Source organism: Oryctolagus cuniculus, chromosome 7 (genome assembly GCF_964237555.1).
Source record: "Oryctolagus cuniculus chromosome 7, mOryCun1.1, whole genome shotgun sequence".
Taxonomy (NCBI): Eukaryota; Metazoa; Chordata; class Mammalia; order Lagomorpha; family Leporidae; genus Oryctolagus; species Oryctolagus cuniculus.
The window spans coordinates 159,222,088-159,247,059 of record NC_091438.1 but is presented as its reverse complement, the minus strand read 5'-3'; the positions used below and the strand labels follow the sequence as shown (position 1 = coordinate 159,247,059).

The 24,972-nt window shown below is 46.7% G+C and overlaps 1 protein-coding gene across 7 annotated transcripts in view; it reads right to left on the bottom strand.

Moving 5' to 3' along the window:
• Positions 1 to 24,972, bottom strand: part of RERE (arginine-glutamic acid dipeptide repeats) — a 442,889-nt gene that overhangs the window by 230,014 nt on the left and 187,903 nt on the right. For 6 of the 7 annotated variants that reach the window (XM_070079330.1, XM_051858113.2, XM_051858112.2 and 3 more), the window contains exon 4: positions 21,836 to 21,961. The exons of the other annotated variant lie outside the window; for it this stretch is intronic. In XM_070079330.1, the coding sequence (XP_069935431.1) occupies positions 21,836 to 21,961 (126 nt within the window). The remainder of the gene's footprint in view (positions 1 to 21,835; positions 21,962 to 24,972) is intronic. 7 annotated transcript variants of the gene reach the window in all.

Sequence of the window (24,972 nt, the reverse complement as noted above, 5' to 3'; positions counted from 1 at the left end):
TCTAAGTCATTAGATTATAAATATATCTAAAATCTGTTGAAAATGTTCTTTTCTACAAACAATAACCACATACTCTCTCTCCAATAACTCTACTCTGCTTTTGGTGTGCTTGGTGTGTTTTCCCTTCTGAGATCCGTGGTAGTTCTCCCGGTCCCCCAGAATTAGATATGATCCCCGGCGATACCACTACTCAGGAACTGATGTGATTCTATGCTGGACGCTGCCAACTGCTTTCAGATTTCTTCAGCTGTGGTACAGATTGTTGGAGGCCCCCTTAACTTCCGTTCTCCCCATTTTCCCTGTATTGTTCGAGTATAGCCGAAAACAACTCCTCAGCCTCCCTTGAAGGCAGGGAAGCCCACAGAAACCAGACATGGTTACAGCACTACTGGAAGAGCTCTGGAATGGGCCCACATCAACACCTGTGTGTCTCTGCTTTCAGCTGCCTGGCTATGCTGCAGGACCAGTGTCCCTCAACCCACTGAAGAGCAACATTTTCATAAAATCTGTAGAAATGCTGTAGCAATGTCAAATGGCTATAAAAGCTTCTGGATAGCCACTCTCAGTTTTATACTTATCTCAGGGTGAGGTGGAAATAAAGAACTCAGGCCAGGAGCCCAATTTGAACACAACTGGCCTTGGGCAAAGACCTGAGGGCTCAGCTGTTGCAGCCATCCGCAAGTTCATCTGTTTACCTGGAGGAGGAATGAGGAGGTGGGAGCCAACAGGAGACTGGATACCTGAGGATGAGGGCCACACTACTGGCCTGCATGCCACCCCCTGGGGAACACTTCATTTTAGATGAGAATACAGTGTTAATTAGCTTGATTGTAAGAATCAGTTCACGGTGTGTGTGTGTGTGTGTGTGTATGAAAATACCACACTGTGTGCCTTAAACAAACAATTTCAGTTAAAAAATGAGGACGCAGACTTCTACCCTAAACCACTATGATCTGGGGTTTTGTTGTATACAACCAATCCTAGTGAGAAGGCACCACATCACCACCTTTCACTGACACAAGAGAATAATGCTATGAAGTCAGCAGGATGGCTGTCACCCAGGTTCGACACCCATGGAAACTGACATTCTCAAAGATGTGGTTTGACTTGAGTAACAGAGCTAGCAAGCACAGAACTGGAAACAGAAGCCAGTGAGGCCCTCGTTCCACAAGGACAATCTGCCACTCAAGCAGGTGGAACTAGCTCATCATGATCACATGTAAAACACTATATAAATGATCATAGGTGTGTGCTCACAACAAATAACAAAAATGCAAACACTGAGTAGAAAGGTCCAATCAAAAACGCTATACTCAGCCCGTCAGATTTAACGGCTGCAGTAAGGCAGGCTCCTTTCACAGCAGTAACAAAGCATCTGTGCACAGAGGCCGAGGGCAGAAACCCCAAGCAACTCTGATACTGACCGAACCAGCAAAGCGGCAATTGAACTGGAACAAGGAATACATACCACAGTAGGTCAGGTTCTAACATAAACCCTCCAACCCTGATCTCAAATCCAACCTGAAACACTGACACTGGATTCAGATACAATCTGTCAATTAGGAGCAATGTTTCTTAAAAGTGGTTTGCATGTTACTGTCATAGGTGACAGTCAAACACGGTCCCTTGACACACATATGATTTATGAGAATCACTCTTTCAGTGAAGAAAGGTCTGCAATGGAGCCAATGCACTTACTTCCCAGGAAGTCCTTCAAGCAAAAGCATCTTACCAAAAAGCTGCTGGTTATGTTAGTCAAGTCACCTTTAACTTGAAGACCAATTTTTCTTTGGGCAGGTTTCTTTGCCTACTTGCCTATATGGGTATTGCATTTTTTTTTTTTTACATCTGAACAAAATGCTGAACTATTTACCCATATCAATACTTATCTGCTAAATACTGAATTAAATGGAAAAGATCTAATTTTTACCAAATGATAAAAAAGGCCTTTCTGTTACCCTGAATACTTTATTGCAACATTTAACACACACAAGAAAACCAGGACATGAACTTTAACGCATTTTATTATGCACATTTAACCTTTTGTATTTTCTCTACAGATACAAGCTAATTGCCAAAGGAAAACAAGCTGAAGAAGCAAACTTAATTGCCCTTGGCTTCTAAGCATCCTATAAAAGTCTGCAAGATCATTAGTGAGAATGAGTTTTTGTAAAGACTACCTATCTACTAATGCATTATACAAAAACAAAAGGAGGAAGTCTAGTTAAAGGTAAGAGGCACAGGCACAGGTTCAGTTAAAGGTAAGAGGCACAGGCACAGGTTCAGTTAAAGGTAAGAGGCACAGGCACAGGGACAGGTTCAGATGTGTAAGCACTCACCAGTTTAAAAAACAGGGAAGAAGAAAAGCAACTCCCCTCTAACAGCACACCACACTCCACTCTGAGAGGCAGCAAGCCACAGTGAAGAGAAAAGCAATGCACCAATCCTCAACAGTGTATTCCCGCTCAGGGGCCAGCAAACTACCAGCCCCACATACAGGCCCCATCTGGGCCACATCTGTTTTTGTAAATAAAGTTTTACTGGAGCACAGCACCACACAGTCCTGCTCATCTGTTTATGGATTATCTATGGCTGAGTCGGCCACAGAGAAGACAAAACGGGAGATGTTTACTACCTGGCCACTTAAGAAAAGGCTTTGCCACCTCTCGGGGTCCAAAAAGCATCTGATAATAGGTAACAACCTTATTAGCCAGCTAGCTGAGCGGCCTCACAGAACAGGACAGTGCTCCTCTGGAAGGTGGTAAGAATGAGCCACCTGTCTCGTGAACACCAGGACTTGGTGTGCAGATATTGTAGTTTCAGTTCATGAGATATAAAATTGGCCAAAAGAAAGCTGAACCAAGTACAAAATGTCTCCAATAGTTTTCCAGATGTAAGTCAGAATACGACCCCAGAAACCCAGTGAACTGCGCTGACACTGTATCTCCTTTAAGAAACTGAAGTGCCAGCACTGTGGCACAGCAGGTTAAAGCCCAGGCCTGCAGTGCCAGAATCCCATATGGGCGCTGGTTGGAGTCCTGCCTGCTCCATTTCCAATCCAGCTCCCCGATTATGCACATGGGAAAGCAATGGACAGCCCAAGTGCTTAGACCCCTTCACCCACATGGGATACCCGGATGAAGTTCATGGCTCCTGGCTTCGGCCTGGCCCAGCCCCAGTCATTGCGGCCATTTGGGGACTGAACCAGCGAATGGAAGACCTCTCTCTGTGTTTTGTTTTGTTTTGTTTTCAAGATATATTTATTTATTTGAAAGTGAGAGAAGGAGAGGCAGAGAGAGAAAAAGAAGCAGAGAGACAGGTCTTCCATCTGCTGGTTCACTCCCCAATTGGCTGCAATGGCCAGAGCTGCACCGATCTGAAGCCAGGAGCTTCCTCCAGGTCTCCCACGCAGGTGCAGGGGCCCAAGGACTTGGGCCATCTTCTACTGCTTTCCCAGGCCATAATGGAGAGCTGGATTGGAAGTGGAGCAGCCGGGACTCAAACCAGCATCCATATGGGATGCCGGCACTGCAGTGCTGGCCCCTCTTTCTCTGTAACTCTGCCTTTCAAATAAATAAAATTAATCTTTTAAAAAAGAGAGGGCAGGGGAGGGCAGGGCAGGGCAGGGGAGGGGAGGGGAGGGGACAGAGGAGACCAATGTGTTCATGATGCTAAGTGACAATCTTTAGAAACAAAGTTGATACAGAACATGTGTGGGTGCTCAAGTACCACCCCTGCCACAACCTGCAAGCAGTCTGAAAATAATCTAGGGGCCCAGGCATAAGCAAACCTCACAGCTACCCGTGGCACCTGCCAGCCAGTGGAAAGCTGGCTGGTGTTTGCCTCTCACTGCTTCCATATGCAGTCAACACGGCAAGTGTTCAACCGTTTAATTTGTACTGATACTCAAATTCTTAGGCAGAAATTTCAATTCTCAAGGAAATTCGTGTTGTCTCTTGTTATATCAGGTCTCTCTCTCTTTTAAAAAAGATTTATTTATTTGAAAGTCAGAGTTACAGAGAGAAGGAGAGGCAGAGAGAGAGAGGTCTTTCATCCGATGGTTCACTTCCCAATTGGCCGCAACAGCCAAAACCGTGCCGATCCGAAGCCAGGAGCCAGGAGCTTCTTCCAGGTCTCCCATGCGGGTGTAGGGGCCCAAGGGCTTGGGCCATCTTCTACTGCTTTTCCAGGCCATAGCAGAGAGCTGGATGGGAAGTGGAGCAGCCGGGACTAGAACCAGTGCCCATATGGGATGCCGGCGTTTCAGGCCAGGGTGTTAACCTGCTACACCACAGTGCCGGCCCCTATATCAGGTCTCTAAAATGATTTACCCAACAGTGAGTTGATGGGAAGAGTGAAACATATAGGATTGGAAAACCAGGTGAGATGAGCAGCAGGCGCGCTGAAGTTCTATGACTGAAGGACCTGGGCAGGGGGATCAGAGGTGCCCCGCAGCTCAGCGCCCTGTCACAGGAGGGCACGGGGCCTGCAGCAGAGCCCCGCTCAGGCAGACTCGGAGCTATTCCACACGCAAACACATCAGCAGCAGACTTGGCTCGGTCAGGACAACAATCAAGGCTGTAAAGCAAGCGAATTTCAGCTTTTTATTTTTTTGAAGATTTATTTATTTGTTCGAAAGGCAGAGTTGCAGAGAGGGAGAGGCAGAGGCAGAGAGAGAGAGAAGTTTTTCATCTGCTGATTCACTCCCTAGATGACTGCAACAGCCAGGGCTGGGCCAGGCCAAAGTCAGGAGCCAGGAGCTTAATCTCGGTCTCGCAAGTGAATTCAGGGGCTCAAACACTTGGCCATCTTCAGTTGCTTTCCCAGGCACATTAGCAGGGAACTGGATCAGAAGTGGAGCAGTCGGGACTCAAACTGGTGCCCATATGGGATGCTGGCACGGCTTAACCTGCTAGATCACACACCTGCCCCAGAATCTCAACTTTTAAATCAACACTTACCAGGACTCTGTAATTAACTCTGTCGAGGGTTTTTCAGTCCCTTTTAGTGGCAGAAGAAGCCACTCCTCTGCTCCCAACATTTACTGTGAGGGAACCATAGCAGGAAGGCGTCATGTCTTCCCAGCGTGAAGCAACACTAACAGTTGTCTAAGCCTCAGCCCTTCTGCCTTTCTCCTCAGAGTATATAAGGCCATGTCTCTATCCTCGGACAGAACAAAAGACTCAGAATTCCAACTCCCTCAAGGTCGCCTATAAACAAAGAGGAGCAGGTGCTGAGCTGCAGCAAGCTAGGCCATTGCTTGGGGATGCCCATCCCCCACCAGAGTGCCTGCGGTTGAGTCCTGGCTTGGCTTCAGATTCAGCCTTCTGCTAATGTGCCCGGGAGGCAGCATGGTCCGTACCCATGGGTGGACTTCTGGGCTCCTGGTTTCTGCCTGGCCCAGTCCTGGCTATTGTGGGCATTTGAGGATCAGTAGATGGAAGACTGATCCCCCCAAGCCCTGCCTCCCACCACCGTAACTCTACCTTTCAAAATAAATAAAACTTAGAAAAACTAAAACAAATTTGAAAACCCTTTTATGGATTCCCAGGATGACTGTGACGGGACCCGAGTGTGTGCCCAAGACTTCCTCACTGGGTTAGAAGTGTACAGCAACCCCACCTGCTGCAGCACCACCTCTCTTCCATCCCCAGGCTCCACACCAACTGTGTCCTCACCTACTCACTCAACCAAAATGGCCTGGACAGGCATGCAGCAGCCATGAAGCTGGCAGCAGAATCCAGACATAAATGCCAGGAACAAGGAAACAGAAAGCAGCACACCAGGCTGGGTCGAAGGTGAAGAAGCTAAAGCAGTGGATTATCTGTAGGAAGCCTGGGCGACCCACGTCAGGGGACCAGCGGGGCCTGGGGCAGTGCCAACTGTCCGGCCTTCTCAATACCCAGGAGCAAGGCCATCTGCCACACCCAGAGGCCATACGGCTCCCTCCACCCATTCCTCCTGGAGCTCTTGCTTGACGCCCACTTCTCGTGGGCGAGCACAGCACCCACGGCAGGGTCGCGGTGTCCCTCCAGGGCTGGACATTTCACAGCCAAGCACCTCCAGGTTTGTGATCAGAAGTCAACCACACAGATTCCAAAGTTCTCTGCCAGCCCTCTCTTCATCAGTGTCCCCTCCCTCTACATGACAGGAAAGAGTTTCAGATCTGACCCCTTTTCCAGGGAAGCAGAACGCGTTGTGACTGTTTAGTCTCACGGTTTGAGACAGAGCTCAAAACCCAGCAGGGCTCTGTCTAGCTGACTACGTTCTTCCTGAGGCTGAATCAAAAAAAGCCATCAGCTCCACCACAAGATCATAAATGTATCACACCACCAATGTGGCACGGGAGACATGGAAGGGGAGCAGGTTCTGGACTTCACCAGCAATCGGGATGTCCAGTCTGAGTCCACACAGCAGGACTGCCGGCAGAGCTCCCTCAGCCTGGAGGATGGGGGAAGGGCTTCCTGCCACAGCTCTCCCTCCTCGTCCTCCCCGAGCTCTCATGACGACAGCACTGGTCACCTCATTTTTCCCTCTCGCAGGCTCACAAAATGGGCTGCTTTCCTTTTCAATCAGTTGGCCAAAACCCTACCACCACCTACCCAACTAATACTCCCATCTCTGCCCACTATCAAAAGCTGAGAAACAAAAACAAGCCCAATTTCCTGTATAATTTCCTTCATAAGTAAAGAATACAAGGTTCAGTGTATGTTAATCCATGTGCAAGGATATACTGTAGAATGCCAAACGCATCTGATGTTGCTAAGACAGTCACTGTAAGGTACAGACCAGCTGCCCAGAGGTTCAAAAGACAGAACACAAAGAAAAAAAAGTGTCTATGTGCACCACCAGTACCTCGAAAAACATGCAAAGCCACTTAAGTAAAAGCAAACCACAGATCTATTCTGGAGTATTGTAAAATGGAGAGGAATTATCCAAAGGGATTCACTAGCCTACTAATTTTAATACAAATGCTTCACAAATCTCCCTATGCCACTGACAAATCGCTAGCAGAGGCAAATCCCAGATAATGAAACACAGTGAGAAGGGCTCTTTTTAATAATTTAGCCCATCAAGGCTGAGTATTGATCCCGGAGCTCGCAGGAGAGGGTGTTATCTCCAGCCTTACACTCGCTGACAGCATCAGGGAATTTAATCACAGCCCTTTCCCGCCACCCAATCCTTAAACTGTCACCCCTCAGCCATTTCTAGAAAGCTCCTGGTCTCACGGATGTGTCTTCTCTATTTAACCACAGTAACCATCACAGCATTTCAACTTCTTTAGGTTAAATACATCTATCTGTCAATTATCATTTGCCAGCTGTTTTTCTTTTAAATAATCCTAAGAATGCATCAGGCATCTTTCTGTATTCCAGGCTTGTTTGTTAACAAATCTGCTCAATCTCTTAAGAGCAAATTGATAATCATAACAGTAACTGGGCCAATCTCTGGACATCTGTGGTTATTTTTTAATAAATCTGACACATTAATAACAAAAGGAAAACCAGGAAGCAGCAGTCTAGGTATCAACCACTGGGAGGTTGGAAAGGTCAGAAACAATTCCAAATTTCAGGGGAAATCAGCCGAATGTTAAATGTAGTGATAATACTAATTCAAGAGCATTCCCAAATCCCTAAATACTAAAAAAAAATTTAAGAAATGAAGACTGAAAACAAGCCAACAACTGCTAGTTTAAGTAAAAATATTCCACACTCCAGTTACACTACCCTAAAACTCTGTCATTGAACCTTCACTCTGTTGTTGCAGACATCAGTCCTACTCCCCTCAATGGGCTGTACAACCGCTGTACAACAGCCATTTCTGCCTCAGCTCCCTTGAGATGCTACTTCCAATCATCCTCCCAATAATCCTCAGATAAAGGTCCATTACGACTCCAAAGCCATCGTGTCCACGGCCAGCTCACACACACACCTCCTGTAAGAGGGCACCAAAGGCATTCCATGGCTCCCTGGTCTTCCTGCCTTTCCATCCAAACTCTAAATTGCTCCAAGGCCCTGGGGCAGTACACAGCACACCCCACTCAAATCAGGAATCAAGAAGGAACGTCACTGACTAGGGGCTGCACACCCGGACAACAGCCACACAGCAGGGACACATGGGTCTTGGTGTGAAAACCACTTGCCCATTACAAAAGCAAAGTAAGCTTTTTTCTATTAAAGACTCAAAAGGCCAAAAACCAGCATTATGGGTTATACATAAAATACATAAATGACTAAAAAGCAAGACATAATGCAACGCTCTCATGCTTTCTTAGCTGGCAAATCCACACGCCTACGTTTTACGAGTTACACAAGATCATCAGAACTCCACCAGTTCAGGAAAAGAAACTGAATCACAGCCTATACTGCTGTCTACTCTCTAGAACAACACCTGGGAACACCCTTCTGCTCTCACACCCTCTCCTGTTCAGGAAGGGGGAAGGACACCAGCATCGGCCAGCCTTCTCCGACTGTATTACGTGCCACACTTTCAGCTGCTGGTCCTGAGCAACCCCTTTTAACGTTATTTCAAAATCCCTTTACACTTGATTTTTTAAAAAAATCCATGTGCTTTTTTCTATCTTGTAAATGAAACAAAGTATCAATGCAATGGTTTAACCTCTCAGAGCCAGCAACTATTCTGAGCATTGTAAGCCAAAAGATGAATAAAAACATAGTCCTTGCCTCTGTCTTGCCAAGAGCATTAAACCAATTCAAAAAACCTAAAAACTTTTCAAATTTGCAGACTTAATGAACCAGAAATTTTAATATTTTTCTTCCTATGAGGCAGATCTCTCTAAGCATGAAGCAGCCGAGGGAGGGTGTGAGGGACACTGGCTCACAGTGGGAGAGACGCGAGAGACTGGAAAGAGCTCGTTCTTACTTCACCTCAGTATGCACCTACACACTCATTTTTTGGATTATGTATTTCACAACCTCCTTTACAGAGTCAAGCTACAAGATTTTGACTCTTAGAAGCTTATATACAGACAAATAAACAGCACTGCCAGTAAGTAAATAAGAGAAACCATACATGCCAACAGCATACCTGTGCCAGGTCAGGGCACAGACTTCAGGCCAATCCACACTTCACTGACAGAGGAAAACGACAGGAGAACTGTTATCCCCACAGGGAACCCAGGAGTCCACACAGCCATGTGGTTCCCAATTCCCAGGAGTCTGGGCCCTCAGCTAGTAATAATAAAGTAATAGCACAAGAAAAACATCCCACTAATGTTGATACTTAAAATTTATTGGCTTTCATAATGTGGCTTGAAATTAATATATAAATTGTCATTTACAGCTGTATTAGGGATATATGCACACAGATTATTCCTATTTTGTATGGTGAAGAAGGTAGAAATTAAGTAACATGGAAGACCCACAAAAACATTTAAGTCCATAATGTACTCAGGTTTGAGAAATCCTGGAATCAAACCAGAAGTTCTCCACCCCACAAAGGAAAGCCCAGTGTGCTCTTCCGACAGTTGCTGGGATTCAGGGCAGACCCGGGACTGCTGCAGCCAGCGGCCACCAGCGTCCTCTGGGCAGCAAGCAGTGGAAGAATGATGGAGCTGCGGGCCTGACTGTGGGCCTGACCCGCAAGTACCGAAGTCAGTACTCGGGTTTCACAAGAGGAGACTGAGCCTTGGACAGACTACGTTACCCAACTATACCACTAGGACATGGCACCAACATGATTCAACTCAATACCATCATTTCAACAGGGATAGCCTGGGGCTTTTTAAAACTACTTCCATGATCTGGCGGAAGGGTATACAAGCAGTTACTTGTACAACTCCTTCATCTTTCCTATTTGAAATTATTTTAAATAAGAAGTCAGAGGCCGGCGCTGCAGCTCACTAGGCTTCCACCTGCGGCGCCGGCACCCCGGGTTCTAGTCCCAGTTGCTCCTCTTCCAGTCCAGCTCTCTGCTGTGGCCCGGGAGTGCAGTGGAGGATGGCCCAGGTCCTTGGGCCCTGCACCCACATGGGAGACCAGGAGGAAGCACCTGGCTCCTGGCTTTGGATCGGTGCAGCACCAGCCACAGCAGCCACTTGGGGGGTGAAGCAACGGAAGGAAGACCTTTCTCTCTGTCTCTCTCACACTGTCTAACTCTGCCTGTCAAAAAAAAGACAAAGACAAAGACAAATGTCGCTCCCCGTCTTCGTGGAGGAACGACACAGGACCCTGCGCTGTTCTTTCGTCTGCTCGGCCCTCCCCGGGTTTGCTGCTGGTTCTTCCCGGGTTGGCTACCGTCCCTTCCACCTCCGTGGAAGGGCGGTTCCCCCTGCCACTTTTCCCCACTTCCGCGGGGGAGCGGCACACCGCCGGCCGGCTCTCTCGGGGGCTGCACAGGTGTTCCTTCAGATAGATGTTCCCCTTAGATGTTCCTGGTGCATGTTGTCTCTCTCCTCCTTTATAGTCCTCTTCCACCAATCCCAACTCGGCTGCCCACACGCCGAGTACGCTGCTCTCCTCCAATCAGGAGCAGGATCAGCTCCTGGAGGTCATCACTCAAGTTGGCAAGAGGCAGCTGCGTAGAAGCTGTTTTCTCCTCTCCCAGCGCCATATTGTGGGAGAGCAGATGCATAGAATAAGTCTTAATTCCAGTAACTTAGTCTAGTCCGAGTTGCTCCCAATTGCTCCCCACAGACAAAGACAAAGACAAAGGAAGGAAGGAAGGAAGACAAGACCAGACCAGACCAGACCAAAGTCGGAATGGAAAACAGGCCAAGATGTTTGTTTTAAGAGGCAGAAGTTGGCCGGCGCCGCGGCTCACTAGGCTAATCCTCCGCCTAGCGGCGCCGGCACACCGGGTTCTAGTCCCGGTTGGGGCGCCGGATTCTGTCCCGGTTACCCCTCTTCCAGGCCAGCTCTCTGCTGTGGCCAGGGAGTGCAGTGGAGGATGGCCCAGGTGCTTGGGCCCTGCACCCCATGGGAGACCAGGAAAAGCACCTGGCTCCTGGCTCCTGCCACCGGATCAGCGCGGTGCGCCGGCCGCAGCGCGCCGGCCGCGGAGGCCATTGGAGGGTGAACCAACGGCAAAGGAAGACCTTTCTCTCTGTCTCTCTCTCTCTCACTGTCCACTCTGCCTGTCCAAAAAAAAAAAAAAAAAAAAAAAAAAAGGCAGAAGTAAAAGGGTAAACAGAAAAGGATAGGACATGGAAGAGAACAGAGCCAGGCCTCGGGGGAGAGGGGCAACTCACCGCATCTGCATGGAGGAGTGAGATGGCTTTCAATCTTGTTCTGTAGGGAAGGGGCTGGCTCAGGCCCCAGAAGTCCAGATACAGGCCTGACGGGAACACAGATGCCAGGGTCTCTGTTTTTCTCTATATAACAAATTCAGATTAACACTTATACAAGGGGCGGGCGCTGTGGCACAGTGTTGGTTAAAGCCCTGGCCTGGAACGCCGGCATCTCATATGGGCGTCGGTTCTTGTTCTGGCTGCTCCTCTTCCAATCTGCTGTGGCCTGGGAGAGCGGCAGAAGATGGCCCAGGTCCTTGGGCCCCTGCACCCATGTGGGGGGCCCAGAGGAAGCTCCTGGCTCCTGGCTTCAGATCGGCGCAGCTCCGGCCGTTGCAGCCATCTGGGGAGTGAACCAATGGATGGAGGGCCTCTCTCTCTCTCTCTCTCTCTCTGCTTCTCCTTCTCTCTCTGTGTAACTCTTTCAAATAAATAAAATAAATCTTAAAAAAAAAAAAACACTTATACACTTGACAGAATGCCTATTTATGATTATGGAGAAAGCATTCTGAGGTCCACACAACAATTTCTTAACTCTTGTGTTACTACATAAAACAACTCAATTATATGCTAAATTGTAGAGTTCTAATACCTGGAGTTCTAATGGCTCCAGAAAATCTGTGAAACTTGGAATTGAAGGTTTTTTCCAACATTAATTTTTCATTCATTTACTGCGGACTGGCGGGTGGTAGTAACATGCCAGTAACAGCTCAGAGCTGGTGCCAAAGTCTGGAATCAGCAACTCAGTGAGGGTCTCCCATGTCAGTGGCAGGAACCCAATTACTGAACTATCACCACTTCCTCCCAGGAAGGTACGGTCAGAAGCCAAAGCCGGGAATCAAATCCAAGTATTCTAAATTGGGACCTGGGCATCGTAACTTACCAGGCTAACACTTGCCCCTTAAAGATCAAGAAGAGTGCCTGCCCTCCCTCCACCACACACAACAGAGAGTGTTTGCAGTCTTCATGAATCAGGGTGGAACTGTCCCAGGAATCCTATCACATGTTTGCCACACATTTTCTTTTTCACATCGTCTGTCTCTAAATAATTTCAGCAAGTAAAATCTACTGCCCTTTAAAAAAACAGGGAAATAAATTCCTTCCCATCTAATTTAAATATATCACTAAAAGAAAGTGATAAAGTAGGTTGATCTTATATTACTGGCAGCAGGAAATATTTTTTTAAGCATCAAATACCAACTCTTACATTTTATACACAAAGCCAGTACTCTGCATTTCCCAGCTTAGTGAAATGTAGTACAGTTGAAATCAGAAATGTAAAGTGGGGCCGGTGTTGTGGCATAGCAGGTAAAGCCATTGTCCGTGGCACCAGAATTCTATATGAGCACTGGTTCATGTCCCAGCTGCTCTGCTTCTGATCCAGCTCCCTGCTAATGGCTTGGGGAAAACAGCAGCAGATGGCCCAAGTGCTTGGGCTTCTGCCACCCATTTAGGAAACCCAGATGAAGCTCCTGGCTCCTGGCTTCAGCTTGGTCCAGCCCTGGATGTTGTGGCCACCTGGGGAGTCAAGCAGCAGATGGAAGATCGATCTTTCTCTCTCTCTCTCTCTCTCTCTCTCTCTCTCTCTCTCTCTATCCCTCTCTATCTGTAACTTGACTTTCAAATAAATAAATAAATAAATCTTAAAACAAACAAACAAAAAAGTGGGGCTCACGCTGTGGCATAGTGGGCTAAGCCTCAGCCTGCGGCATCAGCATCCCATATGGGCGCAGGTTAGAGTCCGGCTGCTCCTCTTCTGATCCAGCTTTCTGCTGTGGCCTGGGAAAGCAGCAGAAGATGGCCCAAGTGCTAGGGCCCTGCACCCTAGTGGGAGACCCAAAAGAAGCTCCTGACTCCTGGCTTAGGATCAGTGTAGCTCAGCCATTGTGGCCATCTGGAGAGTGAACCAGTGGATGGAAGACCTCTCTCTCTCTCTCTCTCTCTCTCTCTCTCTGTCTCTGTCTCTCTCTGCCTCTGCCTTTCAAATAAATAAATAAATCTTTAAAAAAATCTAACCTACATTCCAGAAAATTAATTGAAACAGAGGAAACTATAACTGATATTTACCACCAGGTAGGATGAGTATTAACACACTTCACTTGTATAAAAATTATCAAGAGATAAATATTTGGGATATTCCAGAAAGACATTTAAGCCATTTCGATCTCTTCTGTTCACAAACATTTTGACTGCTTTTACCATCAACTTTTAATCAAGTTGACAAATATTTCTTTCTTCTACTATCCTAGGAATTTCTTTTTTTTTTTTTTTTTTAACAGAGTGGACAGTGAGAGAGAGAGAGAGACAGAGAGAAAGGTCTTCCTTTGCCGTTGGTTCACCCTCCAATGGCCGCCGTGGCTGGCGCACCACGCTGATCCAAAGGCAGGAGCCAGGTGCTTATCCTGGTCTCCCATGGGGTGCAGGGCCCAAGCACTTGGGCCATACTCCACTGCACTCCCAGGCCATAGTAGAACTGGCATGGAAGAGGGGCAACTGGGACAGAATCCGGCGCCCTGACTGGGACTACGGGACTAGAACCCGCTGTGCCGGCACCACTAGGCGGAGGATTAGCCTGTTGAGCCCCGGCGCCGGCCCCCATCCTAGGAATTTCAACAGGGCTCAGAGAGAAAAGGTAAGGATGGGGCTGGTAGGGGGTGGGTAACTCAATCTGCTAAAATGATGGAAACAGACAAACTTCTGTCCCTTTTTGGACAGGCTGTTTCGTGAAAACAGGCTGCTAGTTCCTTTAAAAGGACACAAAAACTACTTACAGATTGAAAATCTCAGGTCTTCCAGTCTCAGATTTCCATTTAGAGAATACATTTTAGGGGAAGGAGGAATATACACTCGTTGAAAAAGGCACAGTGCATGGGGCCGGCACTGTGGCTCAGCGGGTCAACGCCCTGGCCTGAAGCGCTGGCATCCCATATGGGCGCCGGTTCAAGACCCGCTGCTTCCAATCCAGCTCTCTGCTATGGCCTGGGAAAGCAGTGGAAGATGGCCCAAGTCCTTGGGCCCCTGCACCCACGTGGGAGACCTGGAGGAAGCCCCTGGCTCCTGGCTTCAGATAGGCTCAGCTCCGGCCGTTGCAGCCATCTGGGGAGTGAACCAGTGGATGGATGACCTCTCTCTCTCTCTCTCTCTCTCTCTGCCTCTCCTCTCTCTGTGTAACTCTGACTTTGAAATAAATAAATAAATATTAAAAAAAAAAAAGAGAGAGAAAGGCACAGTGCATGACACTGTCTACAGACTATGAAGAAGGCCTGACTCGGGGAAGGAGCGTCATGTCTGCCTGCACTGAAGTCACTGATGCTGATAAGAGATACTGTCACCATGGCATCCTACAGCAAGGGACTGCACAAAGCTACCAGCCTACTGCCATGGGTTGAATGTCCCAGACAACTTGTGAAGGACAGAAACTCCATGTTGTTGTTTCTTTCACTCAAACAGTATGACAGATTTCACAGTGGCAGGGCTAAAACGCCTAACAATGCCTCTTAAGTAATAAAGGACAAGACACCAACCCTGAAAGAAGAGAAAGCTCAAAAAACAGGCAAAGGATCATTGAACTGAACATGCACTCACGGTAACAAAAATCTTGCTGATATCATAAAGGCAGTCATAAAAGCACACAATAATAGAAAGCTGTGTTCAGAAAATGTGCCTTAATTAATGCTCTCTTTTGGAAAAAAGGGAGATGAATATGATGGAAAGACAGCCTTAAGAACAAAGCAGCTGGAGCCAGTGCTGTGGTCGCTGTGGCACAGCGGGTAAAGCCGCCACCTGTGGTGCTGGCACACAGGTGCTCGTCCCGGTTGCTCCATTTCTGATCCAGCTTTCTGCTATGGCCTGGGAAGGCAGTAGAGGATGGCCCAAGTAGTAGAGAATGGCCCAAGGCTTTGGACCCCGAAAATTAAAAAAAAAAAAAAAAAAGAAAGAAAGAAAAAAACAAAAAGAACAAAGCAGCTGACACTTTGCCTTTGTGGGAAGGCAAGGTATGAAGACAACTGCTCCCAGCACAGCGAATCACTCTGTGAGAAGAGCACCTGTTCTCTAATGCTCTTATGGGTTGCCCTTTGCACTGTAAGTCAGTTGAGAGCTTTAAGAATCTTTATAATTTTTTACCATTAAAATTCAATAGCTATTGACCAGCTTTCATTCAGGTTAGCAGGATTAATCTCAATATTAGCAGTTCTTCTGAAAATTTGGTTATTTTAACACATTTCACCACAATCAAAATACAAAAAGTGGTATCTCTGATGATGTCTCTCTATGGATATGTTCGGTATACTAATGTCAATCAGGGAAGGCACAGTTAAAATGAAAAGGCTGGGCGCCTCAGGAACTCCTGCAAAGCTAACCAAACAACCAGGCTGGAGTTCTGAACAAGTAGGTAAGAAATACAAACAGTGGCACTTCCAAATAACATTTTAATTTTAATTATTAAATGGTACCCGAGTCTCAAGTATGAAAAATAATTGTGTTGGAAATACCTAATAAATGACTTATGCTACCAAAAAATATAGTTTTAACACTGCGTTGACAAATGGCCACAGAAGTTTAAACTAGGTATTACTCAAAGCACCCTTTGTCCATAAAGGAGTAAATGGTATACAGTATAACACAGACAGCATCAAGAAAATCTCTCAGAGCTCAAGGAAGGCTTCATGGAGCAGTACAAAGACTCCAAACTAAGTCATAGGAGGTATGGCTTCCGGCCAAAACAAGTCCCTCAGCAGGCAGGGAACTTGTACAGTCAGTCTCTGCTGCTGTGCAAACACCTTTCTATCTTGTGTAACTTAGCAGGTGTGTCCAGACTGGTGAAGTGGATCTTCCCAAGGGAAGTACAAAGCCCAAATTCTTAAATGAAAAGTTTTACTTGACGTGCATACACATACATACACAGTCACACCCACACAATGCAAAGCAGCGATTTGCTTTTCAGATCCATACAGATGCTGTTAAGACAGATGGAAAGGGAACAGTAATGGTTCACCACCACTGTTAACAGGAAAACAAAATTTACTGATACTTAAAAGGGTTCTCAGGTCCTTCTACTCACACTGCTGCCCACTGATTCAGACCCTGAAAAAAGCCAGCCTGTGTGTGTGTCAATTGCAAAAGCCATCTACTCTACCACATGAACAAACTGCAGGCTGGCTGACCACTCCTGTAGAGTGAGAGCAAAACATGAGGTCCCTGCAAGGATGAACCCGCAGAATGAGATCGGTCGTGACGGCACCAGGATAACCAGGCTGGGGTGAGTTCTCCAGATTTAAAAGGCAGGCCACTCACTCACTCACAGCAAGATTTTAGTGCAAATACGAACTTAAAGTTTTCTTGTCTGCAAAGGAAATCAGCATCACAAACAGTTGTGAAAAGTAAGTAGGTTAAACTGTGTGAAAAGAATGGCAAAGTGCCTGGGCACAAAGTAAATCCTCACTATTGTTTTACCTCCTCACCCAGCAACTGGTTCTAAACGACCCACGGCAGAGCCTTGTCAGAGCTGCGTGCCTAGTCTTAACCTTTAGATTATTTTCAGCACCTTCAGAATGTGGTCAGATATCATTGATCCTCTTTCCAGAAAAATGCACATACATGTAAAACTTTGCAAGAAATTTCAAAAAGCTCACAGGGGCCGGTGCTGTGGCCCAGCAGGTTAAACCACCCCTTGCAACACCAGCATCCTATATGGCTGCTGGTTCAAGTTCCAGCTGCTCCACATCCAATCCAGCTCCTTGCTAATGCACCTGGGAAAGAAACAGAAGATGGCCCAAGTCCTTGGGCCCCTACACCCACGTGCGAGACCCAGATGAAGCTTCCTGCTCCTGGCTTCAGTCTGGTCCAGGCTTGACCATTGTAGCCATTTGGGCAGTGAACCAGCAGATGGAAGATTTCTCTTTCTCTGCCTCCCTCTCTCTGTAACTCTAAGTCTTTCAAATAAGTAAATATATCTTAGGAAAAAAAAAGTTCACAAACCCTCCCAAACTCAAAGAGCCCAACCACAGGCCTATGAACCTCAGATTAAGGATGTCTAGGGGCCAGCATTGAGGCATAGTGGACTAAGCCTCCAAATTCAGCGTCAGCACTCCATATGGGTGCCGGTTTCAGTCCTGGCTGCTCCTCTTCTGATCCAGCTCCCTGCTAATGCTCCTGGGAAAGCAGTGTAAGATGGCCCAAGTGACTGGGCTCCTGCACCCACTTGGGAGACCTGGGACAAAGTCCTGGCTCCTGGCTTCCATCAGCCCAGCTCCAGCCGTTGCAGCCATTTGGGGAGTGAACCAGTGGATGGAAGATCATTCTGTCTCTCCCTCTCTCAAATAAATAAATAAAATCTTTAAAAAAAAATGTCTAGAGGGGCCAGCATTGTGGCAAAGTGGGTAAAGTCTCGCTTGCATGCTGGTTTGTATCCTCCCTGTCGCTCCCCCTCTTCGTGGAGGAACGACACAGGACCCTGCGCTGTTCTTTCGTCTGCTCGGCCCTTCCCGGGTTTGCTGCTGGTTCTTCCCGGGTTGGCTACTATCCCTTCCACCTCCGTGGAAGGGCAGTTCCCCCTGGCCACATTCCCCACTTCCGCAGGGGAGCGGCACACCGCCGGCCGGCTCTCTCGGGGGCTGCACAGGTTCCCTTAGATGTTCCCCTTAGATGTTCCTGGTGCATGCCGTCTCTCTCCTCCTTTATAGTCCTCCTCCGCCAATCCTAACTCGGCTGCCCACACGCCGAGTACGCTGCTCTCCAATCAGGAGCAAGTCCTACAGTTTATTGGTTGAACTGGAGGCAGCTGTGCGGAAGCTGTTTACTTCTCTCCCAGCGCCATATTGTGGGAGAGCAGATGCATAGAATAAGTCTTAATTCCAGTAACTTAGTCCAGTCCGGATTGCTCCCCACACTCCCTGCCCTACTTCCTATCCAGCTTCCTGATAATAGCCTGGGAAAAGCAGTGGAAGATGGCCCAAATGTTTGATCCCTGTTACACATGACAGACTCTGATGAAGCTCTTGGCTTCAGCCTGGCCCAGCCTCGGCCGTTGCAGCCATTTGAAGAATGAACCAGTAGATGAAAGACTGACCTCTCTTTCTCTCTTTCTTCTCTCTCTCCCCTCCTTTCCCTCTCTTTCTGGAACTCTGCCTTTCAAACAAATAAACCATATATATATATATATATATATATATATATATATATATATATATATAGTCTAGAAAGAACAATAAATTTCCTAAAACAAGAATTTGTTTAAATCAAGGCTCCTGTGTTAGGTTTAATGTATGTTTGTTACATGTTAAGTATCCTAAAGAGAAATGCATCAAAAAAAAAAAAAAAAAAAAACTAATAGAAGAAGGGGGGGGGGCTGAAACAAAATAGTTCAAACCACATTTACAGCACTGTCTTAATTATGTATGTGTGTTAGCCACTCGACAGAGGTCATAAACGTACAAAACAACATGGCCAGGGGCCTGCACTGTGGCATAGAGGGTAAAGAAGCCACTGCCTGCAGTGCTAGCATCCCATATACGCAACGGTTCGAGTTCCGGCTGCTCCACTTCAGATCCAGCTCTCTGCTGTGGCCTGGGAAAGCAGCAGAAGATGCCCCAAGCCTTTGAGCCCCTGCACCCACGTGGGAGACCTGGAGGAAGCTCTTGGCTCCAGATGGGCGCAGCTTCGGCCATTGTGGGGAGTGACCCAGCAGGTGGAAGACCTCTCCCGCCCTACCTCCCTCCCTCTCTCTCTGTCTCTTTCCCCCTTCCTCCTTCCCTGTCTGTAGCTCTGCTTTTCAAATAAAAAAAAAATCCCTAAAAAAAAAAAAAAGATATGGCCAATAAAATTAGAACACTAAATAACCAAATGCCTGTATATTAACTAGCTCTTGGTCACCCAATAAGGAAGAGGACAAGAGCCCTGACCTGTAGAGCCACTTCCCGGGTGATGGGACTAAACGTCCATCGGGAGGCCTCTGAAATGGCTGCACCTCTCTGCACTGGCTTGAGCCTCTGACATGTGGCCTTGTGGTTTCTGCGTAAATCATGTGGGGTGGGGTCAGCTCTGATCAGTCTAGGGAGGGTCTGGGCAGTATCATCTCTGCCTCTTACCGCCCCCTCTCTCCCCACCCCCAGCAAGTGAACACAGTATTTTTTGCTAGACAGTGTCCAAGCTAACAGGCACAACAAGCAAAAATGTTGGCTTTCTAGCAAATACACATATGAACAGGCAAGTTAAAAATTGTAAAATTAAATCTTACCAGCATACAGCACCATTTTAATATAGAAACACAGATCACATACACCTGACTATGTAAAGTTAAATTATGATACAATCAATGTTGTCCTATAGAAACTAAATTAACAAAAACAGTCTATTAGGGAAGACATCTGGTGCATCATGGCAAGAAAAGGTTAATGTTATTGTCTGCAGCCCAGTAATCAATGTTTTCTCCCAGCAGCTCTCTCACTGCACTGCACTGGGTCCGTGGGCCTGCAGAATTTACGAGTGCTCCACACATGGGGAGGGAGCTTTACCAAACGGATCCAATTCAGATCCAGCAGGAATGACTTTGGCAACACAAGCAGCATTAAAGAACAATCAATACTGTGAGGCTCATGCAGCATTCTCTTGACTAAGAGATTCATCATCTTACTACAGAACCTTCTCCAACGCACAGGAGGGTGCCTGAGTGCTCCAACAATCATGAATTATCTGAATCATCAGTGGATGTAGATACTTTTACTGCTAAAAAATAAATACTGGTTTCACTATGCTAATATAAAAATTTACTGAAATCAGTATTATTATGGGCAAAACTTAAAAGCCATTCAGCAAAAATCATATTTAGAGAGTACTATGATAAATACAAAAGTCTAACAATGACATCACATTGATTAGAGCAAGAAAATATCAGCCAAAAAGAAAAAAAACCATTTCTTAGATACATTTGGAAACAAAACAGGAAAGGCTAAAGCTTAAAAGTAGGAAGTTGAAACTCTAGTAATTTGTCCCTTAATGTCAACAGCTCTCTCCAGGAGTTAATATTAGACTTTTATTCAGTACATTAGGTTCTACCTTCCATTGTGGCGCCTATTATTTCAAGAACCGGCTTTCTGGTCTAATTCCCGAGTCATTACTCAGACAACTGTATAAACACCATGTTACTGCCGTGACTCCTTCTCCCCTTGACTTTGTTGCAAGCATTAGTATCCCATCTCTCGTCTCGGACCTCTTCACCCTATACAGGATGATAGTCCTAAGCCCCCAACTGAACCTTCCCCATTCTAAACTCAGGCTGCTGCCAGTGATTGTTCCTAAGTAGTGGCCCACATGTCAACTTGCCTGGAATTAAAAGGCCTGCAAAAGCTTTCCACTGCCACCACATACAGTCCTAACTTGTCTAGCCTTAGGATCTGCACCATCTACCTCCCCACCTGTGCCTCAGAGGCCCACTCACCTACATCCTGTGGGCGACCTTCTCACAGCTCCCCGTCTCGCCAGGTGCACTGCCTATACTGCTGACAGGGACAAACTGACAAGTACATCTGGAAGGCCCTTCTACTCTGCCTACCCCTAACTGTACCATGTCAAAACCTTACCCAGTCCCTATAAATGTGCCAGCCTTCACAAAACTCCCTCACATGCTACAGCCCATTTGGAGCACTCCCTTATCTTAATCCCAAGATATTCATATTGCACACTGCAACTGGACAATTCATCAAATGCTGACAGTATCCTAAATTGTGTGTGCATGGTGGCTATCTCTTCATTCCCTTGTATTATTTTCTAATTCAGAACAAATTTGAGCCCCACTATCAGACTGCACTTAGTGATTAACAGCAGTCTTAGATACCAAGAACAATAAACACTTGTCTTGCAGAGGATGTTACCATTAAATCCTCCAAAAGGAAGGAAAAGGAAGACAAATGCACACACAGCTTTCATAAAAAGGAAGCTACACTCACAGGAACAGCCTGCAGGGACCGCCCCCAAAGGGCTTTGGGTTCTGCAGACAGAACACTATGGTCACTCTTCCTGCTGCACCTCACACATCCATGACACCACCAGGGAACGCAGGAATTATGGCTACCACAGGGGAAAGTGGAGCCATACCTCAACCCAAGCCTTTGAAAGTATTTATTCTAGAACCAGCATTACAGAAAAGCCTATTTCTGAGTAACACTCTACAAAATGTCACCTGAGAAAACAGAACCCAAAACAGGTTAGATTTGTGGGCCATGGGTCCCAACGAGCCTGGGAAATGCACATTCCACACTAGGACTCGAACTTACCCCCTGCTCCCCCATTTCAGGTGCCAACATCCATACTCGCTGCTGATTGCCAGCTCCTGCTCCTTGCAGCAGCCCAGCATGCTCTCTGCTGGTGCCAGATACGCTTCCCCGGAACCCCACTCCCTCCTGGACCGTCCTAGAGGGGTAAGGAAGTCCCGTATTTTGCTTCCTCTGTGCATGTACTTGTTACTCCTTTAAAAACACACGATGATACAGCACATCTTGAAAGGGGCTCTGGGGAGGGAGGTAATATTCCTATTTTATACCCTGTGGGATATAAAATACTGACAGCTTTTAAAAACGGGATTCTCCTTACCCCTACAGGCCCTCTCCCGGCTTCAGAAAGATGCTGTGGTGGCTGTGATGCCACCGGCAGAGAGCATGCTGGGGGGTCACACAAAGCAGGAGTTGGAGATCTGCAACAGGCCTGGGAGTTGTGGACCTAAAAAAGAAAACAGTTTTAAGTTAACGTGCCCAATGCCCCCTCATACCCTGGTTATTAGGGGCACTCAGCACACAAGCAGGTACTCTGCAAAAATCCTGCCAGGGACGGCCTCTGAAATCTCAGATAATTTGTGCTAACACCAAAGTCCACCCTACTATGTTAATCAAAGCTGCTCCTCATTTTCAGTGTGAACAAACATACGTAGACCCTTCCAGCTCCACTCTTGAGTCAGGGTCCTGTCATAAAGCAGTATGGTGTGTGCCCCTCAAAATAACCAAGTTCAGGTGCAACACAGTGACAAAGCACAGTGACAGAGGCATGCTTCATTTTCAAACAGGAAATTCTGTGGCATCAGATAAACACAACAGTGACGTGGACCAAGCGGACAAACTGAGCTTTCAGAAGGGTTTCCAGTGAGACAGGACAGGTGGGAGCCGGCAGCAGCAAAGCCTGAGGGCGGCCAAAGGACCTGACATTTTCCTCAAAGTCCTGTTTTAACTTTGTAAACCAAAGCCACGGCAAGCAGAAAAAGTCTTTAAAACACAGAGGAAAAAAGACCACATTCAAATAGCTTTAATTTTTCTCAAAATGCCCACAAGGTAAGTGTAATGAACAGACACAGAGCATAAAGTTCAACAAAGTCATTATTTCTTTAAGGGGAAATATCAGTGTAGCATGTACCACATGTCTTTTATTTAAAGAAGCTTGGAAAACATTTAAAAGTTAGCAAAAATAAGATTGGAGTGGAACTTCTGAAAGCCATTGCAGTCCTCACAAGTATCAAAAAAGATACCTCAGACAACAGTTTGAATGTTCTTTTTCAAATATTCTAGAGAATACCACACACACACATACACACACACACACACACACACACTAACCAATCCCATTCCATGTGGTTTGCAATAAACAAAAACGTTCAAATACTTATGCAAGAACGTTTGCTCTTAAAGTTTAAAACATTATGATCCAAATTTTAAATATTGTCTTTATTAGGTGTCCTGCTACGTATAACTCCTTCAGTGAAACAAAGAATCACTCTCCAACTTTCTGTGAGCCAAGATTTTAATACAGTCCATCAACCACTTTTTTTAATGTATGTCTTTTTGAGCCTCTGTAGCTGACAAACACCAGGAAAATAACCTCCTACTTGGGTATGTCTTTGATGACCATTTGATTTTCTCCCTTTAAAGATTACCGCCCAGAACACCCTGGGCTCCAGAAGCAGACTTTGTGCAGCCCCAGCACAAGGGAGACAACATCGTGTTGGTGGTCACAGCCTCTACCACACACCCCCCACCCTCTCCCAGCACCTCAAGTTCCAAATCGAAAGTCTGCCTGTGCACTTCAAAGTACATCTCCAGCTTATCCAATTTTTTTTTTACCAGCATCAAAATAAAATGAATTTCTGGATGATCTCCTGTGTTTTCTAGAAACTCCATTAATCAGACCACTGAAACCTTCATTCATTCAACTTAAGGATTTCAAATGTAAAAGGAACCTGGTAAAGCATTTCTAAGAGCTTTTTCATTAAACATGTAAATAATTCAAGTAACTTTTAAAACATCCATATATACAAATTTCCAGTTGTGGGAAATCATTTGATTGACCCAATTTTACCATTACTCTTCCACCAATCTCTGCAAATATCAGATTGTTTCAAACTTTCTTAAGCTCGCTGAAAAAGAAAATTAGAACACCTGGATTCTCTGTATTAAAAATTTTCACACAAGGATAAGTTTAATAAACATTATTTTAGATAAATATTTCACAAATATATATAATTAAACACAACCGTTTCAATGATAACTGAAAGTTCTAGAATCCAATTAAATTGAGAGAAATTGAAATATCCAGCTTCGCAGAAATCTTGAGCCTTGGACAGCTGCAATCCCAGTGTCCCAGGCTGCCCAGAGCCAGGCCTGCAGAGGCCGCTGAGCAGAAGGGTAACCGAGGCCAGGAAGAGGCTCTGCAACTGTTTCCCGGGAAAGCGCCGCCTGGATTCCCACTGGGCACACACCACTCCACCCATGACACACACCCACATCACGCACAGAGGGTTCCCACTGGGCACACGCCACTCCACCCATGACACACACCCCCACATCACGCACAGAGGGTTCCCACTGGGCACACGCCACTCCACCCATGACACACACCCACATCACGCATAGAGGATTCCCACTGGGCACACGCCACTCCACCCATGACACACACACACCCACATCACGCACAGAGGGTTCCCACTGGGCACACGCCACTCCACCCATGACACACACCCACACCCACATCACGCACAGAGGGTTCCCACTGGGCACACGCCACTCCACCCATGACACACACACACCCACATCACGCACAGAGGGTGTGGTGGTGTAAAGACAACTTTCCACATCACAGTCCACAACTGGGGGTGGATGGCACAGATGTCCAACACCAACCCTATCTGGCATGCTTCTTAAAGGACTAAATAAAATCATAAACTTTAAATTTACATACAATAAGGACAGTTAGTCCTTCAGAGTAAGCCCAGAGGATGGCTTTCATTGTAAACAAAGGAGGACAAAGGGATGGCCTGCGGAAAGCAGCACTGGCTCAGTGCGAGGCGCCACTCCTTCCTTGCCTGTCAGCGTGCACACAGTTCACCTCTCAGCGCCACTGTGCGAGAGCAGAGCAGCGACACCTGCAGAGGGCCGGCTGCTGGGAAGGAGCTGTCTCCGCGGTGCATCCACCCCCTCACGTAACCAAGTGCCTCAGGTCCACACAGAACTGCAGGTGCTCCCTTCACTCCCTTCACTACCCAGCACTGCACACAAGTCACAAGGCTCCACCTGGGAGACACTGCCCTTTCTATAGGCTCAAACCAAGAGAAGGAACTACAGAAAAAAATATCCAGTTATATGAGGGACTAACCCCCACTGATCTATGCTGAAAGACAATCGTATAGAAACTTCAAACCAGAACATAACGCTACCCAACAAATGTTATTACTTTGGTTTCACGTATTT